At 35.1% G+C, this 16,935-nt stretch overlaps 5 protein-coding genes across 5 annotated transcripts in view; 2 read left to right on the top strand and 3 right to left on the bottom strand.

The window, feature by feature from the left end:
- CBG00889 overlaps window positions 1–540 on the top strand; it is a gene marked incomplete at both ends in the record, with an annotated part of 4,017 nt that extends 3,477 nt beyond the window's left edge. Inside the window, one exon of the mRNA XM_002629625.2 lies at window positions 430–540. Coding sequence (XP_002629671.2) covers window positions 430–540 — 111 coding nt within the window. The remainder of the gene's footprint in view (window positions 1–429) is intronic.
- A 902-nt stretch (window positions 541–1,442) lies between these two features.
- On the top strand, window positions 1,443–4,818 carry Cbr-cdc-25.4 (the record flags this gene model as incomplete). The annotated part of the gene is made up of 6 exons (XM_002629626.1): window positions 1,443–1,501; window positions 1,765–1,822; window positions 2,825–2,989; window positions 3,843–3,973; window positions 4,023–4,140; window positions 4,591–4,818. 6 exons carry the CDS (start codon window positions 1,443–1,445, stop codon window positions 4,816–4,818), a joined length of 759 nt encoding a protein of 252 aa, XP_002629672.1.
- Window positions 4,819–5,566: 748 nt separating this feature from the next.
- On the bottom strand, window positions 5,567–6,811 carry CBG00891 (the record flags this gene model as incomplete). The annotated part of the gene is made up of 3 exons (XM_002629627.1): window positions 5,567–5,726; window positions 6,467–6,678; window positions 6,731–6,811. 3 exons carry the CDS (start codon window positions 6,809–6,811, stop codon window positions 5,567–5,569), a joined length of 453 nt encoding a protein of 150 aa, XP_002629673.1.
- Window positions 6,812–8,765: 1,954 nt separating this feature from the next.
- CBG00892 lies at window positions 8,766–11,645 on the bottom strand (the record flags this gene model as incomplete). The annotated part of the gene is made up of 4 exons (XM_002629628.1): window positions 8,766–8,864; window positions 8,913–9,014; window positions 9,607–9,825; window positions 11,589–11,645. The coding sequence occupies 4 exons, from the start codon at window positions 11,643–11,645 to the stop codon at window positions 8,766–8,768; spliced, it is 477 nt and encodes a 158-aa protein (XP_002629674.1).
- A 3,787-nt stretch (window positions 11,646–15,432) lies between these two features.
- CBG00894 lies at window positions 15,433–16,675 on the bottom strand (the record flags this gene model as incomplete). The annotated part of the gene is made up of 4 exons (XM_002629629.1): window positions 15,433–15,595; window positions 15,841–15,940; window positions 16,301–16,417; window positions 16,507–16,675. Coding segments are annotated over 4 exons (549 nt in total), but the record flags the coding sequence as incomplete, so codon positions are not given.
- Between the last annotated feature and the right edge of the window lie 260 nt (window positions 16,676–16,935).

The following is a 16,935-nucleotide window of genomic DNA, read 5'->3' as shown; positions in this document are numbered from 1 at the left end:
TTTCTATGTCATTTTGACTCGGTGGCCTAACTTTCGCAAGTTGAGGTTTCTAGGCCACTACTTCAAAATGACCTAGAAAACATACCAGGTGAATTTGAGACCAATTCTAGGCCATCTTAACGTGGTGGCCTAGAAAACCAAAGTTAGGCCACCGAGTCAAAATGACCTAGAAACCCCTTTTTTTTGGATTATCTCGTTTTCAGCCTATTCCAGCTCATTTTCCCCAAAAAAAGGTATTTTTAGGCCGTCTTAGCGTGGTGGCCTAGAAAACCAAATTTGCCAAAAAAAAAATTAGGCCACTACTGTAAGATGAAATCTGAAAATTTATGAAAAAATTTTTTCCGTTTTTTTTCTGGAAACCTAGAAATATCGATTTTCAGACATTTTCAGCCAAATTTTGAATTTTTTTCTTAAAAAATGAATTTTCAGACTGTCCGCTACTTGACCGAAGAGGAGATCCGCGAAGCCCAGGCACGTGGAGAGATTCTGGAGTTCGAGGAGGAGGTGTTCGAAGAGGAAGTCGACGAATATCAACAATAGGAATTCTAATTTAAAAAAAAAATTTTTTTAATTTTTAATTTTTTAAAATTTTGAAAAAAAATTTTTTTTAATTTTTAAAAAATTTTTCCCCATTTTTTCTCAAATTTTCAAAATCCAATTTTACCCTCTTTCTAGCTAAAAATCTTTTGTCTTTTTACCCCCAAATTCCATTTTTTAGTGCTTTACCCATCCCGAAAATAATCTTCTCTGTCTTCTGTTCAATTTTTGGCTGAAATTTTTTTGTCTGAAATTTTACAAAAATTTCAGAAAAACTGTTTTTTTTTAAATTTTTTTCTGTCTCCTTGATCTCCTGCCTCATTATCATTTGCATTGATAAAAAATTTGTTAATCGAAGAGAATTTTCAAAAAATTTAACATTGAAAAATTCCGGAAAAAGTCTGAAATTTCAGACAAAAAATGTTCAAAAGTTCAATTTTTGACACTTCCAGAATTTTTCATAGCTTTTCATCGAATTCTGAGAATCCCAAAAAATTGCCAACTTGAAATTTTTGAAAATCCAAAAAATCAGATTATCTGAAATTCAGAAATTTGAAAATTCTAAAAAAATTTCTATAGTTTAATTTTAATTTTCTAAATTTAAAAATTTTTTCATTGAGATTCTTTTGATTCTGAGATTCGGAAATTCTGAAGTTCTGAGATTCTGAAATTCTGAAATTCTGTAATTCTGTAATTTTATAACTGAGAAATTCTGAAATTCTTGAAATTCTCTGAAAATCCAATTTTTTGAAAATTCTGGTTTGCTGAATCTCCATTTTCAGGTCATTTTTTGGAATCCACGTTCATCTGAAAATTCAAATTTCCCGCCGAAACAAAAATTTCAAAAAATTTTCATTTTCTTTAAAACAATTTTCTTATTCCCTGATTCGCATCGTTTGGTTTAAATGACACTTGAGGTGAACGATGTGTGCATATTGAAAAGTGACAATTTGCGAGACAACAGGTATCTGGAAATGTCTGAAAATGTGAAATTTTCAGAAAATTTTGAAGCTTTTTGAGCCAAAAATCATCGGAATTTGGAGGTTTCTGGGATAAAAATCGTTAAAATTGTCTGAAATCAATTTTTGGAAAATTCATTTTTTTCGGAATTTTTTCAAAATTAAAAACTTTTTTGATAGAAAAAATTGGTTTCAGATCTTTCTGAAATTTGATTTTTGGACAAAAAATTAAAAAAAATTTTTTTTTTTCAGATTTTTCAATTTTCAGACAATCCAAATTATCACAAGAATCCAAAGAAGAAGCTTATGTAAGGACACCAGTGATAGTGAGTTTTTTTTGGAAAGATTTCAAAAATTCTGAGATTCTAAGATTCTAATATTCTGAGATTCTGAGATTCTGATATTCTGAGATTCTGATATTCTGAGATTCTGATATTCTGATGTTCTGAGATTCTGAGATTCTGAGATTTTGAGATTCTGATATTCTGATATTCTGAGATTCTGATATTCTGAATTTCTGAAATTCTGAGATTCTGAGATTCTGATATTCTGAAATTCTGAGATTCTAAGATTCTAATATTCTGAGATTCTGAGATTCTGATATTCTGAGATTCTGATATTCTGAGATTCTGATATTCTGATGTTCTGAGATTCTGATGTTCTGAGATTCTGAGAATCTGAGATTCTGAGATTTTGAGATTCTGATATTCTGAATTTCTGAAATTCTGAGATTCTGAGATTCTGAGATTCTGCGATTCTGAGATTCTAAGATTCTAATATTCTGAGATTCTGAGATTCTGATATTCTGAGATTCTGATATTCTGAGATTCTGATATTCTGATGTTCTGAGATTCTGAGATTCTGAGATTTTGAGATTCTGATATTCTGATATTCTGAGATTCTGATATTCTGAATTTCTGAAATTCTGAGATTCTGAGATTCTGATATTCTGAAATTCTGAGATTCTGAGATTCTGAGATTTTGAGATTCTGATGTTCTGAGATTCTGAGAATCTGAGATTCTGAGATTTTGAGATTCTGATATTCTGAATTTCTGAAATTCTGAGATTCTGAGATTCTGAGATTCTGAAATTCAGAGATTTGAAAATTCTAATAAAATCTGAAATTCAGAGATTTGAAAATTCTAATAAAATCTGAAATTCTGAAAATCAAAATTTCAGAATTTCAAATTCAAAATTTTTTTTTAGTTTTAAATTTTTTTTCATAGAGATTTTGAAATTCTGAGAATCTGAGATTCTGATATTCTGAAATTCTGGATGACATTTTGGATTACTGAAATTCAAAAATATAAAATATAAAGTTTTTCAGCGCTACAGTATTCCTGCTGTAGATTCTCCACAACGAGAATCGTCAACATTCAGAAGTGTCTCCGCCTCGATTCTCGCTTCAATCCTCCGTGATCGTTCTCGCTGCCTTCAACTCATCATTTTCGACTGCCGCTACCCATTCGAATATTTTGGTGGACATATAAAAGTGGGTCCAATTTGTAAAGTTTGATTTTCCATTGATTTTTGTGAAAGCACCAACTTTCTAGCTTTTCTAGAAGCCGCGATATAGCGATTTGAAGTTTGTGAGCCGAGAGACGCAGACAACGAGACACTCTAACTGTCTGCGCCTCTTCTGAAACTTTGCATGGCTGTATCTCGGCTTTTAGGCAGCCTAGAAACATGAAAATTGGATCAAATTGTGGGAAATTCAAATGAAATTTTCCATAAAATATATTTTGAAAAAATATACCCAAAAATTTTCAAAATGATCCCAAAATTTTTTTTTCGCTTTTTGAATAAAATGGTTCATTTTTCTTAAAATTATTCATCGATTTCTCTATATTTCTGTCCAAAAACCAACTTTTTAGGTCATCTAGAAGCCGAGATATAGCGATTTGAAGTTTGCGAGCCGAGAGACGCAGACAACGAGACACTCTAACTGTCTGCGTCTCTTCTAAAATTTCAAATACCTGTATCTCGGTTTGTAGGTGACCTAGGAATATGAAAATTGAATCGGATTTAGCGAAATTTGAAGGAATTAAAAAAAATTAAATTTAAAAAAAAACAAAAAAAAAATTTTTTTTTCAAAATTATTCAATTCTGTTTTATTTCAAATTGAAGAACATTTTCTGAAAATTCATTGAATTTCCTTCAATTTTGTTTAAAAACCATCTTTCTAGCTTATCTAGAACCCGAGATACAGCGCATTGAAGTTTCGGAGAGACGCAGACAGTTAGAGTGTCTCGTCGTCTGCGTCTCTCACCCTTCAAAGAGACATATCTCCGCTTCTAGAAACGCTAGAAACTTGATTCTTCCACCAAATTTCTTGAAAATTCTAGGGCGCTATAAACATTTACTCGCTGGACGAGCTGGAAACATATCTATTCGACGAGCTTGGTGTGAAAAGTACAATGGTCGGACTCCTACCAATCTTCTACTGTGAATATAGTCAAGTTCGAGGACCAGCAATGTAGGTGGACATCCGGATTTGTGGAAACACAGATAGACTATTTTTCCAGGGCTCGACGTCTTCGAAAAATCGATACTCACAGGAATAATCATCGAGCGTTGGACTTTCCGGAAATCTATCTACTCGACAAGGGATATGTCAATTTTTGGACAGAGCTGGGGAACAGGGTAATTTAGAAAAATCGGAGTTTTGAAGAAATTTTTTTTTGATTCTTGAAAAATATAGATTAAGTTGATCAATGTGGAAAAAGAACCAAATTTCTAGCTCTTCTAGAAGACGAGATATATCGCTTCAAAGTTCGAGAGGCTAGAGACGCCAGGCGACGAGACGCACTGCGTCTCTATCGTTTAAATTTGCTACCAACTTGTTCGTCTTGTCATTCTACACATTTCTGTAGAAATTTCAAGTTTCTAGCTTTTCTAGGAGCAGAGATACAGTCGCTTGAAGTTTTTGAGAGACGCAGACGACGAGACACGCTGCGTCTCTAACCTCGCCAACTTGAAATAGATGTATCTCGACTCCTAGATAAGCTAGAAACTTGGTTTTTTCACCAAATCGATTGTCTTGATCTATATTTTGCAAAAATCAATAGAAATATTCAAATTTCCGAATTTCAGGACCTGTGCGACCCACGATACTATGTCTCGATGCATGCACGTCCATACAAACACGCTCTCCGTCAATACACACAACACCACAGATCGAAAAGTTCGGCGAATGGACACAAGAAGAATCAGATGAGAGTTTTTAGTGCGAATTCCTTTTGGAAGAGGATCAAGAGATACAAGAGGAGGAGACGCAGACGCCGAGAGCACGATTGGATTTTTGAAAAAAAAAAATCATGAGAACTTTTTTTGTATAATACACACTCACTCATTCTATCTATATTCTTTTGATTTTTTGAATTTCGGAGTTTAGATATTTTGAAATTTATGAATTTCTGAATTTCTGAATTCCCGAAATTCTGAATTCCCGAAATTCTGAATTTCTGAATTCCCGAAATTCTGTATTCCCGAAATTCTGAATTTCTGAATTCCCGAATTTCTGAATTTCTGAATTCCCGAAATTCTGAATTTCTGGATTTCTGAAAGTCTGAATTCCCGAATTTCTGAAATTCTGGATTTCAGAATTTCAGAATTTCTGAATTTCCGAATTTCTGAATTTCTGAAAGTCTGAATTCCCGAATTTCTGAATTTCTGAATTTCCGATTTTCTGAATTTCCGAATTTCTGAATTTCTGAATTTCCGAATTTCTGGATTTCACAATTTCTGGATTTCACACTTTCCGAAATTTCTGAATTTCACAACTTCTTAATTTCAGAATTTCGGGTTTTCGATTTTTTTGAAATTCAACATTTCTGAGAATTTTTTTCGAAATTATGTAATTTTTTGTACTTTTTTCAATATTTTTTCTCCGGCTAGAACTTCCTGTTTTTCTCCTTTTTCCGATTACTGTATCCCAGAAAAAAATCCGTTTAAAAAACACCGAATTTGACGACAAAATGCACAGCAAGTTCCAATTTATTGCAATTTCACAATTTTCAAGTTAAAAAATTAAGACAATTCGAATCAGAAATGATAATTTGATAAGAAATCAATCATAAAACGCGAGCCACTCCTCCCACAACGCCTCCGGATCCTCTTTTCCCTTCTCCTGAATCTCGGTACGTGCGTCTTGAACGACGACGTCACCGTTTGGCTTGACGATGCGCATCGCCGGAATCGTCTTCACTTCGTACTTGGCGAGAAGTTCTCTGCAAAAACCATTTTTGAATTTTTTGAAAAAAAAAGTTTGAAAAATTTTTTTTTTGAATTTTCAATTTTTTTCAGAAATTCTATTTCACATTCCAGTGTTCTGACACCAAAAATGACTGCAAATACATCGAAAATCCGTCGAAATCGCTTGAAAATCGGAATTGGTTTTGACTTTTCAAATTTCGCGCGCTTTTGTCGACGGAGTGTTCGGTGGAGCGCACTTGCGCGGCAAGCAACGTGGCTCGATTTTTCCGACGAAAAACTGAAATTTTGGCGATTTTCAAGCGAGATTAGTTTAAAATCGATGGGAAAAACGGTTTTTTATCGAAAAATGCGAATTTATAGGTCAAAAATCGCCGAGACTTCGATTTTCTATCTGAAAATCTGAAAATCGGCATTTTCGGTCGAAAAACCTCAGAAAAAGCTGATTTTATGCGGAAAAGTCGCGAAAACATCGCAGAAATATCAATTTATTAATTTTTCACAGAAATCCGGCAAAATTCGCTAGAAAACCGAAATTTTCGTGTAAAATTGCCAAAATCAGATTGTTGCTCTAAAAATCGATATTTCACTCGAAAATTGCTTCTTTCTGGTCATTTCCAGCCGATTTTCTTTAAATTTTAACCGACTTCCATTGAAAATCGCTCTGAAAAGCTGAAAAGTGAGCATTTGGAACCGGAATTTCAGAAAAATCCAATTTCCGCCCGATTTTTTTCAAATTTTCATCTCCCAAACTCACTGAATCTTCTCATTTCCGAACGGAATCGCTGCCCACGCACCCATATGCTCATTGAAGTACTCGCGAAGGTCCTCGTCCTCACGATCGCGAGAAACGAAGACGACCTCGAATTCCGGATGCTTCTTTTTGATTTCCTCGTAGAAGCGCTTGAGTTTCGGGGTGAATTGACGGCACGGTGGGCACCAGCTGGCCGAGAAGTAGAGCCCGACGACCTGCAGGCGGGAAATTTGAATTTTTTCGAGACGAAACAGCTTTTTTCCTCACCTTGCCCTTCAGATACTCGGCACCATCGACAGTCTCGCCCTCCTGATTGAACAACTGTACGCCGGCGAACAATTCGGACATTTCTGGAACTATAACATTTGAAAAAAAGGAGTTCAGCCGAATTTTCTGAAAAAAATGGGCTATTTTACAGGTTTTTACAGATTTTACAACCAATTTTTGGAACCTATTTTTTTTTCAACGAAAAATCCTATTTTCCGACCGAAGTCCCCTAATTCTAGGTATTGTTTAGGCTGAAAATCACTATTTTCATGCCAAAAACCATGAAAAAATACGAAAAATTGAGAAAATCAAGAAAAAAAACGACAAAAAAGCGAAGAAAGTTCGAATGACACCAATTGGCGCGCAAAATTCGAAGCGACGCGCTGTGCGGCAGAGCGCGATTGCACACCGCTCTTGAATTTCAATCGTTTTTCTAGTTCGTTTTTTTTGGATTTATTGGTGAAAAATTGAAGAAAAATGGGTGTCCTGACATGGAAAAAGACAGGAAAATCTATTAAAAATATTGGAAAAATCAGAAATTATAAAAAAATAAAAAATGTTTTTTGAAAATTAAGAAAAAAAATCATGAGGTGTTTTAAATCTAATTAGAGGTTAGAAATAGTAGGTAGACAGATGAGAAAGCGAAAAAAACAAAAATATGAAAATGCGCCCTACTAGACTTTTTTTTAAAAATTCAATTAAGTTTGGTATAAGTCAAGTGGGGCGCGAATGCGAGAATAGCTAACTATGAGACGGTAAAAATTGTGGACATTTGACAATAAAAAATAAAAATTATCAATAGAGCGCACTTTCTAGTTGATTGGAGCTATTTTACTAGTCCAGGTATAGAAAATCTCGTAGTTCTTGGTGCCCTCTGGTCCGGTGTACTGTAGTGCTAATTCCGAATTCAATTTTTGTCTCTTCTTTCCTGCGAGACTGCTCAATTTCCATATGGACAAAAATCCAATGAGCAAGTTGTAGGTAGGGATGGTCTGAAAACGCGCTCCATCGAGAAAAATTGAAGAAAATTGAAGAAAATGAATTCATAAGAAAATAGAAGAAATTACCTCCAATTCTGTCAAAAAATCATGTTTCTAGGCCACCTGAAAGCTGAGATACAACCGCTTGAAGTTTGGAGAGACGCAGACAGTCAGGGTGTCTCGTTGTCTGCGTCTCTCGCCTCCAAAATTTCAAAGCGCTGTATCACGGCTTCTAGAAGCTCTAGAAAGTTGGTTTTTCTTGTAAAATGCTCAGCTAGAGCTACATTTTTTGCTGGTCTAAAAATTATAAAAATCTGAAAAACTTTGGATTTTTTCAAAAAAAAAAGTTCTTCCAAAATCTCCAAAAACAAAAAACCTTCAAAAAAAAATCGCAGTTTTTGTTAAATTTTTAGCGTTCTAGCTTTTCTGAGAGCCGAGATATAGTGCTTTGAAGTTGTTGAGGTTAGAGACGCAGACGACGAGACACTCTGCGTCTCTCGCTCGAAACTTCAAATCGCTGTATCTCGGCTTCTAGAATAGCTAGAAACTTGGAAATCGAACAGAATAAAAGGAAATTTCCTCTATTTTCTGGTCCCATACCAAAAAAATCCCGCGAAGCGCCATCAAGTCGGCTGGATCGTCCACAAACCAGCTCCCACGATAACGAAGAGTAAGAGTGATGACGTAGTAGAAGGAGAAAAATGCAAGGTGAATCAGAGAAAGGAAAAACGAAAATCTGGTCGCGAAAATGTTCTCTTCCAGTTGATATCTTGTGGAAAGAGTGTGTAGGAATCTGAAAGTGCGCTCAACTGATAAAGCTTGAAAAATTGTGCTATTCTGTGAAAAAACCACTTTTCTAACTCTTCTGGAAGCCGAGATAAAGGCGTTTGAAGTTTTCACTGTCTGCGTCTCTCTTGCCGAAGCGAGAGACGCAGCGTGTCTCGTCGTCTGCGTCTCTCGCCTCCAACGCTTTGAAAGGCTCTATCTCGGCTCCCAGAACCGCTAGAAACGTGGTTTTTTTTCCATTATTCCCAGATTTCCAGGCATTTTCAGACTTACCTCTTTCTGATGCAAGTATTGATCTTTTCCATAGCCAAATTGGCCACCAAATCGATCAAATTCGCGCTCAGAAGACCCCAGCACAAATAATTCATCTGTAGATTATTCAATTTTTCTAGAAAATTCCGAAAAGATAGTTGTACCTTTGGTCCAGAAGTGCTTGGAATGAGGACGTAGGAGAATGTGGGTTCGGTGAAAGTTTCGTCGATAAACAGATAGATAACAAGAGCTCCGGTAGCAATGCACTAGAAATGGGAAATAAGAAAAGAGACTTTTAAAAAATTTTGAAGGAAAAAGTTTCTCAAAAAATTCAATTTTTTTCAAAGTCTAAAAATATAAACTTTTTTCTTCAATTCTGTCAAAAAACCAATTTTCCAGCTTTCCTTAGAGCCGAGATATAGCCATTTCAAGTTCAGGAAGTTAGAGACGCAGACAACGAGACACTCTGACTGTCTACGTCTCTCCAAACTTCAAGCGGCTGTATCTCAGCTCCTAGGAGAGCTAGAAACATGATTTTTTCTGCAATATGCTTGATTTCAGTTGCCAAATTTGGTGATGTAGAAAAATCCAGATTTTTGAGATTTTCGAGTTTTCAAAAAATTTTGATTTTTCAAAATTTTTGTGACAATGATAAGAAAGACACCATTCTTCTTTTATTCTGTTAAAAAATCAAGTTTCTAACTTTCTCAGGAGCCTAGATTTTTCAATTTGAAGTTTTTGAGACTAGAGACGCAGTGTGTCTCGTCGTCTGGCGTCTCTAGCCTCCTCAATCTTCAAATGGCCATTTCTCGGCTCCTAGGCGTCCTAGAAACTTGATTTTTGTTCTAAAAAACTCACCGAAACGAACGCAATAATTGGTCCAACCAAAAACATTGAATTCTCGTAAAACTTGGCTCTTGCAAGAGCGATCAGTCGCTCAAATATGATTCCTTGCATAAAAACCGATGGTCCCGAGATTCCGATAATTCCCAAAATCTGCATTCCTCGCAACTTCCCAGTATCCACCAGATAGTCACAATCGCTCTTAGCAATCCATGGAGTGACGATATGATGACCCTGTATTGTAGTTTGTAGTCTGGTTATGAGTAGTTTGTAGCTTCAAAACTCACAAATGCCACAGTAGAATTCACCACTGACGTCAGAATAACCCCAAAATACATTCTGTACAAGAGCAGCACATTTCTATTAAACCTCGCCTTTTTGAGTTTGAAAAAGGCGAAATAGGTCAGAATGGGGATTGCTACCAATGAGAGGAAAAACGAGAGTACTTGAGTACAGTAGTACAATGGTTTCTTGACGATTTGACGGAACTGCAAAGAATAACAAACTAGAGAAACAATGGGAAAATTGGTGAAAAAACGAGTGTTCTAGCTCAACTGGGAGCTGAGATATGACCGCTTGATGTTTAGGAGGCGAGAGACGCAGACGACAAGACACGCTGCGTCTCACGCGCGGCAAGAGAGACGCAGACAGTCAGAGCGTCTAAATTTCAAACGCCTGTATCTCGTCCCCCAGAAGAGCTAGAAATACGATTTTTTTACAAAGTTGCGTAATTTTTCAAGCTTTATCAATAGAGTGCATTTTTATAGACAAAACCATGTTCATGGATTTTTCTAGCCAGAGGCGTTCGGTTTTTTAAATATTACCCGAAAATCAAACAAATGTGCTTCAGTTCTATTTAAAAACCATATTTCTAGCTCATCTAGATGCCGAGATACAGTAGTTTTGAAGAGACGCAGACAATGAGAGGTTAAAGACGCAGCGTGTCTCGTCGTCTGGCGTCTCTAGCCTCTCAAACTTTGAAGCGATATATCTCGGAAATATACAGAAGTTTTCCTATCATTCTGTCCAGTTTACATCAGTCTAGCTCTTCTAGGAGCCGAGATACCGCGCTTTAAAGTTTGAATGTCTGCGTCTCTTCAGGGAAGTTAGAGACGCAGTGTGTCTCGTCGTCTGCGTCTCTAGCCTCCCGAAGCTTCAATGACTGTATCTCGGCTTCTAGTAGGGCTAAAAAGATGGGTTTTCGACAGAAGTGTTTAGAATTTTGAGTTTCATATTTCTGCTAAATTTCGAATTAAGAAAATTTTTACAAAAGTTTCCATAATTTTTCAAACTTTTATACTTTTTCAAACTTTTCATTTTTCTAGCTACAATTTGGTGAAAAAACCAAGTTTCTAGCAACCCTGGAAGCCGAGATACAGCGCTTTGAAGTTTTGCAGAGACGCAGACAGTCAGAGGTTAGAGACGCAGTGTGTCTCGTTATCTGCGTCTCTAGCCTCCTAAACTTCAAATGGCTATAACTCGGCTCCTAGAACAGCTATAAAGTTGAAAGTTAAACAGAATTAACGCAAATTTTCTCTTTTCTACGATAAACAAAAGTTTCCTCAGTTTTTAAGATTTTGAAAGTTTTTGAAAAAAATCCAGAAAAATTTGAGATTTTTCAAAATTTCAGAACAGAAAAAAAATAGATCTAACTGAGATTTTACAAGCCAATCCAACTGTCCAGCTCATCTGGGAGCCGAGATACAGCTGCTTGAAGAGACACAGACGGTTAGAGTGTCTCGTCGTCTGCGTCTCTAGCCTCTTGAACTTTGAAGTGCTGTATCACGGCTTTTAGAAGCTCTAGGAAGTTGGTTTTTCTTGTAAAAAAATCTGAAAGTTCTCGGCTGCTAGAAACCTAGAGAACTGAATTTAGGACTGATTGATGTTTTCACCAGATCGTATGCCACCAGATCAATTCTAGATCCTTCCCTGTAACTCTATTCCCTTGCTGGCCTAGAAACCCAAAGACTATGTAGAGAAAGTTAGGCCCCACTCACCAGTGTACAGCTGGCACCGGCCAGGAATGTTCCATTGATCGTCGAAGACACCGACATTGTTAAGGATGAGCAATCTAGCGGAGCACAAAGCTGCTCATCTTGTTTCCAGAGAGCCAATCAAAAAATTCTAGAGAAAAAATGAGTAGAATAAGCCGGTTAAATGCGGCTGGCCGATTAGAGGTGGAGCTGAAAATTTTTTCTACCGTATGCTTGCTCATCTGCTAGTTGGATATTTTCAGATTTTTAGAAAAAAAAGAAGAAGGAAAATGGAGAAATCTGGAAGCAGAGGAGCGTGTGAGAATTGGGTCATGGGTTGGTGGCTTTTGCGATTTTTTCGATGTTTTTGCGAAAAGAAAAAATCTGAAAAAAGTTGTAAGATTAAGATTTTAGGTTTCGGAATGAGTCATATAAAAATAGAAAAATCGGAACTCTGAGATTCTGAGTTTCTGAGATTCTGAGATTCTGAGATTCTGAGATTCTGAGATTCTGAGTTTCTGAGATTCTGAGTTTCTGAGTTTCTGAGATTCTGAGATTTTGAGATTCTGAGATTCTGAGATTCTGAAATTCTGAGATTCTGAGATTCTGAGATTCTGAGATTCTGAGATTCTGAGATTCTGAGATTCTGAGATTCTGAGTTTCTGAGATTCTGAGTTTTTGAAATTCTGAGATTCTGAGATTCTGAAATTCTGAGATTCTGAGATTCTGAGATTCTGAGATTCTGAGATTCTGAGATTCTGAAATTCTGAGATTCTGAGATTCTGAGATTCTGAAATTCTGAAATTTTGAGATTCTGAGATTCTGAGATTCTGAGATTCTGAGATTCTGAGTTTCCGAGGTTCTGAGATTCTGAAATTCTGAGATTCTGAAATTCTGAGATTCTGAAATTCGAAGATCCTGAGATTCTGAATTTCTGGATTTCGGATCTTCCAAAACCATCGAAAATTCTAGCAACAATGAACATGTTTTAGACTACTGTAGTCGTGTGAAAATCACATGTTTCGTGCGTAAATGGAAAACATTTGCTTTTTTTAGAATCGGATCCATGGGAAGAATCTTCACTTTCGATTTTTCAGCAAGAAATAACCAGGATTCTAACTCATCTAGAAGGTAAGATATAGCACTTTGAAGTTTGGAAAGACGCAGACAGTCATAGTGTCTCGTCGTCTGCGTCTCTCGCTTCCTAAACTTCAAAACTCTATATCTCGGCTTCTAGGTGAGCTAGGAACTTGGTTTTTGGACAGAATTGAAAAAAAATTCTTATATTTTATGATTTTCAAAAATAGAAGTTTGAAATTTTTTTGCAAATAATCCTGATGATGATGACGCTTTTTTAAAAGTACACACCTTCCGGACCGAAACCGTCAACAAAACCATCAACCTGTTTTGTGCTTACGTTTCGAAATATCAAAAGAGTTCAACTGGAAAAAAATTAATGCGGGGTTCATATGTATGAACAAAAAATGTGTGTGTTTAGCTCCACTGATTCTTGTAATTCATATGAATTTCAGCAAAAAAAAAGAATTTGGAGAACAAATGTTCAAGAAAAATGGACCAGGAAAAAAGGACATTTTCTTCTGGAAAAATAGGAATGAAACAATAAAAAATAGAGGCTTATTTTTCAAAAAAATTTCAAAAAACCAAATTTTTTTTTCCAAAATCCATGATAGTTTTTCAGGATCGTAAGTAGAAAATTTTTAACTGTTTAAAATTTTTAACTGTTTTTTATGCTTCTAGCACTTCTAAAAGCCGAGATGCAGCGCTTTGAAATTTGGGAGGTTAGAGACGCAGACAGCGAGATACGCTGCGTCTCTAACTCTAACTGTCTGTGTCTCTTCAAGCAGCTATATCTCGGCTCCTAGAAAAGCTAGAAAGATGGTTTTTCTTGTGAAATACTCACTCAGATATAAGCTTTCTATTTGTGGAAGTTTTATTTAAAAACAAAACTTGGAAAAAATGGAAAATTTCGAAAGCTTAAAAAATCGTTTTTTTTAAAATTTTTTCTGAATAGTTGTAGAATAGAAAACTTGTATTCTGATTCTGTCAGAAAATCATGTTATTAGGCTACCTGTGAGTCGAGAATAAAGCCTTCGAAGTTTTAGAAGAGACGCAGGCAGTTAGAGTGTTTCGTTGTCTGCCGTCTCTAGCCTCCAAAACTTCAAATCGCTATATCTGGGTTTATAGAAGAGCTAGAAATATCGTTCTTTTCTAGATTTCCATTATTCTGAAATTCTGATACACTGAATCTGTTTTTTTTTGCAGAATCACAAGTTTTCCAAATTTTGTGCTCATTGATCTTCTGGTCGCATTGTGCTCGTGTTGTTTACAGCTTTTTCTAAGTGTACTTTTTAAGAGAAAATGTGTGAAAATAGTGCTTTTTTGGTTTGTAACTTGAGTAGGGGTGTGAGAAATTTGTGACTAGTGTGAGAAAAAAAAGAAAAATTCAGAAATTCAGAAATTCAGAAATTCAGAAATTCAGAAATTCAGAAATTCAGAAATTCAGAAATTCAGAAATTCAGTAATTTAGAAATTCAGAAATTCAGAAATTCAGAAATTTAGAAATTCAGAAATTCAGAAATTCAGAAATTTAGAAATTCAGAAATTCAAAAATTTAGAAATTTAGAAATTTAGAAATTCAAAAATTCAGAAATTCAGAAATTCTAAAATTTAGAAATTTAGAAATTTAGAAATTCAGAAATTCAGAAATTCAGAAATTCAGAAATTCAGAAATTCAGAAATTCAGAAATTCAGAAATTCAGAAATTCAGAAATTTAGAAATTCAGAAATTTAGAAATTCAGAAATTCAGAAATTCAGAAATTTAGAAATTCAGAAATTCAGAAATTCAGAAATTCAAAAATTCAGAAATTCAGAAATTCAGAAATTTAGAAATTCAGAAAATGGAAAACCCCAAGTATCAAGTAAATTCCAAAAATCTGAAAACTTATGAAAACTTCGGAAATTCCAAAAAAATTTTCCAAAAAATTTTTAAAAATCGGAAATTCCAATTCCGAAAAACCTGAATTTTCTGGAAATCCCAAAATTCATAAAATCTAAAACTTCAAAAAATCTTAACAGAAAAATCGTAAATTAAAAAAGCAGCTAAAAGTTCCTGAGTTCCGGAAAGATCTAAAATTAATTAAGTTCCAAAATTACACTAAAAAATTCAAAAATTCTGTGAAATTTGAAATTTCGGAATTCAGAAATTCAGAAAATCGGAAATTCTGAAATTCAGAAAAAAGTTTCTAAAAGAAAATAAATAAAATTTATATATACATACATACATTCGTTTGTACCCATAAGTATCAAAAATTGCAGAGAAAGAGAGTGGAAAAGAAAAAGAAAATTAAATATAATCAAATCACAGAAATTAAATAAATATATTGAGATATTAGGACAGAAAAATGGAAATTGCAATACGTTTTTTTTGAAAAATCGAAATAAAAAAATTAGTGGCCTAGAAACTCAAGTTTCCTGGATTCTAGGCCATCAACATTCAATAGATAAGATTCATAAAAAAGAAACCGTTCAAGAAATAATTTTTAGAAAAAAAATCTGAAATTCTCAGAAAAAAGAATTTTTCAAAAAAATTTTTGATCATTAAAATTTTATGTTTTTCGTCATGAGAAGAGGTCGTCAGCAGTCACCAGGTGTGTGTATAAATAGATGATGTGCAAATGCAGATGATGTGGAAAAAAAAAATTTTTTTGAATTATTTTTTATCGGACACACACATTATAGCCGCATTGTGTTGGACAGCAAAGTGATGGGGATTTCTGAAAATTCTTTTTTTTTTGGAATTTCAGAATCTCAGAATTTCAGAATTCCAGATATTCCAAAACTTCCAACCTGAATACTGTCCATCATTATCGCATCGTTATTAAAAAATAAATTTTGGCGGGGAGCCAAATGCGGAGCACATTCCGCGTCAGAGGCGCACCAGTTGACGTGACGCCTTCTGAACGAGCAATGAGCAACTAGAGAAGAAGGGGCGGGGCATTCTGTGATGATTCTGAAAATTGGTGGCCTAAAAATTCAAAAATGTTTCAAAAATTCGAGAAAAAACGATTGAAAATGAGCCAAAATGAGTAAAAAGAAGCGGTGGTCTAGAAACCCCAAAAGCTAGGCCACCATTTTTTTCAACTCATTTCCACCTCATTTTCGCTCAATTTTTCTCAAATTTCCCACTATCTAGACCAGATTTTTGCGCCAAATTCAAATTTTCGCTTGATTTTCAAAATGTTCCCGGTCCCTTACCTTGTACTTCCACAACAGTATCCATTATTATCAATGCACAGCTGTCCGGACGAGCACTGTCCGGATTGTTGGCAATTCGTGTGATGCGGACGGCATTCGCCTGGAAAATGGAAGAGTTTTTGGGTTTTCTAGGCCATCACTTGGATTTTCGAGGCGAGCTTTTTAATGGCCATTCATAGAGTTCCTAAGCCATATTTATAGGCCATGTTAGGATTTCTAGGCCATGTTGGGTCTTCTAAGCAGCAAACAAACCTTATAGTGGCCTAGAAATTCCAAATATGACCTAGAAATCGCATAATGGCGTAGAACCCCAAGATGGCCAAAAATCCTAGATTACATAGAAAACTCATATTCGCCTGGATAACTTTTGGTGTGCCTAGAATTCCGAAATGACATATAAATCCCAAGAAAACCTAGAAAACTCCTGGTGGCCTAGAAACCCCAAAAAAAAAAAACTCACCAAATCCATTCTCATTGGTCACTGCTGGAATTATAGCGTTCGTAGCGACGTACGATTGAAATCTGGGCACTGGTCGGGCTGGTGTCCATGGGACACTTTGCGGTCGATGGTCGTGGGCTGAAATTTTGACTGGAAATTTGAATTCTAAAAATTGGAAAAATCCAAAATTCAAGAAATCAAAAACTACAGTAATCCTTTGTTTTTACCTTTATGTTTAGCAAACCGTAATCTGTATACTCCATTGCATTCGGGTCGAAATTGATCCTTATTTAAATATCTCCAATATAAACACCAATCGATGTGAGGCATTGGGGCCAAACAAAAAATTGAGTCCAGGAATATTGAAATTCTGATTAAATGGTAAACAGATCGCATTTTGGATTTTTTTTCGCTTTTTTTGATTCTGAAAAATATAAATTGACTGAAATAATGAGTTTGAAAAAAGAGTTTGCAAAAAAAAAAAATCAAATTTCATAAAAAAAATCAAATTTCAAAAATTCAAAAATTCCAAAAAATTGTTCTGGATCTTATGGAAATTTGCTAATCTTTTAGAGTTCTCAGGTTTTTTGGATTCAGGAATTTTGCGGTTTTTCAAATTTTGGGAACTAGAAGTTTGAGAATCTTCTCCGCGTCAC

Source organism: Caenorhabditis briggsae (assembly GCF_000004555.2).
Source record: "Caenorhabditis briggsae complete genome, chrII, whole genome shotgun sequence".
Taxonomy (NCBI): Eukaryota; Metazoa; Nematoda; class Chromadorea; order Rhabditida; family Rhabditidae; genus Caenorhabditis; species Caenorhabditis briggsae.
The sequence above is the reverse complement of the archived record's forward strand: the minus strand, read 5'-3'. Positions and strand labels throughout refer to the sequence as shown.